This window comes from Brassica napus, chromosome C8 (assembly GCF_020379485.1).
Source record: "Brassica napus cultivar Da-Ae chromosome C8, Da-Ae, whole genome shotgun sequence".
Taxonomy (NCBI): Eukaryota; Viridiplantae; Streptophyta; class Magnoliopsida; order Brassicales; family Brassicaceae; genus Brassica; species Brassica napus.
Window position 1 is genome coordinate 34,305,034 of NC_063451.1, and position 1,992 is coordinate 34,307,025.

Consider the following 1,992-nt stretch of genomic DNA (forward strand, 5'->3'; position numbering starts at 1 on the left):
TTTTAATTTCATATACTGCAACCTCGGATATGTCAATGAAAACGTTCAGTGTGCCACACTATTCACTTAATCAATACTACTGTTCGCAATAGTCAAATATTGCGACGATTTCATGGCGGCAGTTTAGGTGCAATGTTTTTGTATGTGTTTTCCACTTTACCTTAAAAAGTTTTATATCTTAAACTGTAACTCAAATATTAAACTAAGCTAGTAAATTTCAAAACCTCTAGTAAGCTAATGCTATCACTAGAAACATTTTAAGGTTGTAGAAATTAGAATGTGAGATTTTTTTGGTTTTATTCATGTCATTGTTTCAAACTGAGATCTTTGAAAGAAGAGCCACCTACGTAATGAAGTGAGCCGACTCCTAGTGAGGAAACAGAGCCATCACTGTTCATAACAATCAATAGCCGACTCAACTATTCCAAGAAAACCCCATAAAAAGACAAATTTTAAAGACGAGAGAGAGAGAGAGAGAGAGAGAGAGAGAGAGCGTGGCCTCAAATGAACCCAACACCCTCTGTCAAAAAAGCCTGACTTTCTTCTCCATACCCATTCTCCATATAAACTCCCCAAATCCCACTAAAGTTTCAACCTTTGAGCCCAAAACACACAAACAAGAAAAGCTTCTCCCACACCATGATGATGTCTGACTCCGGCGAATCACGACAGATAGCGATGAGACCTCACGGCGTGATAACAGGGCTTCCTCCGACCGCCAGCGAGCAGCAAGAGCAGCTCCCATGTCCTCGCTGCAACTCGACCAACACAAAGTTCTGTTACTACAACAACTACAACTTCTCTCAGCCTCGTCACTTCTGCAAATCCTGTCGCCGTTACTGGACTCACGGCGGGACTCTCCGCGACATTCCCGTCGGCGGCGGTACTCGCAAATCCGCGAAACGCTCCCGCACTTGCTCCGGAACCAGCAGCGTTCCGTTGCAAGCGACACCTGTTCTCTTCCCTCACTCGTCGACCTCTAACGGCGTTAGCCACACCGTAACCGCTCCGCTCGAAAACGACGGAAAGGGAAGCGCTTTATCTCTCTCCGGCAACTTCACCTCTCTGTTGAACCAGAACAACGCAGCGCACGGAACCGGGTCGGTTATCGGAATCGGGCTCGGGTCGAGTTTTGATGACGTCAGCTTCGGACTCGGAAGAGCCGTGTGGCCGTTTTCGACCGTGGGGGATTCTGCGACGACTAATGTCCCAGGGGTTGCGGTACCGTACACGTGGCAGTTCGAGGGTTTAGAGAGCAGCAACGCCGTTGAGTACTTTGCGTGGCCGGATCTCTCCATCACAACACCTGGGAGGAACTCCCTCAAATGAAGATATGACTTTTTCATAAAGCTTCTGTCTTTACGAGAGGGTTTCGATTTTCTATTGCCCTTGTCAGTCTTCTAGGGATCATCTCTTACTCTTTTAGTGTGTGTCTGGTCTTTTTAGAATTTGTGGCTTTTTTCTTTTGTTGACTCTTTAAGGATCTTTTGCCTTGTTACTTTCTACTCTGTTATTACAGTTCTTGCACAAGTGGTTTAGAATGAAAATGAGGATATTTGTTTAGAACAAGTCTTGTTCTAATCATATAAGGATTAGGTCTTGCGCTTAAATTACTTCTGGACTAGACTGATCTCCAGGGGAGAACTTGTGTGTTGTTCACTTCGGAGAATTTGTTTTATAGTGTCTGTTGGATCAAGACTCAGGATCTGCTCAGCAGAGTATTAGTCCCCATCTGTAATCTGGTTACTGTGGAGGCATGTGACCTATAAAGCGTTAGCAGTTAAAGCAAATATTCTACACCGGATAATCAATGTAGATCCCATGTCGACTTTGTTTGGAAACTATTTGGAATATGCTGCTCTACAAGATTTTCATATCTTTTAGTTTCCTTGAAGGACAAGTTTCGAACTGTTTTTTCAGTGCATCACAACAGCAATGGATCAATCTTAATAAGACTTCTACCAATCTGGCTACTGTGGTCTGTGGAGGCTA

The 1,992-nt window shown here is 44.2% G+C and overlaps 1 protein-coding gene across 1 annotated transcript; it reads left to right on the plus strand.

Annotated features, from left to right (window-relative positions):
* Nucleotides 1-431: 431 nt before the first annotated feature.
* On the plus strand, nt 432-1,566 carry LOC106378808 (dof zinc finger protein DOF3.4-like). Its single transcript, XM_013818875.3, has one exon. It carries the CDS (start codon nt 640-642, stop codon nt 1,327-1,329), a length of 690 nt encoding a protein of 229 aa, XP_013674329.2. The 5' UTR covers nt 432-639; the 3' UTR covers nt 1,330-1,566.
* Nucleotides 1,567-1,992: the final 426 nt, after the last annotated feature.

Bases quoted from the DNA above. Each gene is read 5' to 3' on its own strand.
- LOC106378808 (XM_013818875.3), top strand. From the start codon at position 640: ATGATGATGTCTGACTCCGGCGAATCACGACAGATAGCGATGAGACCT.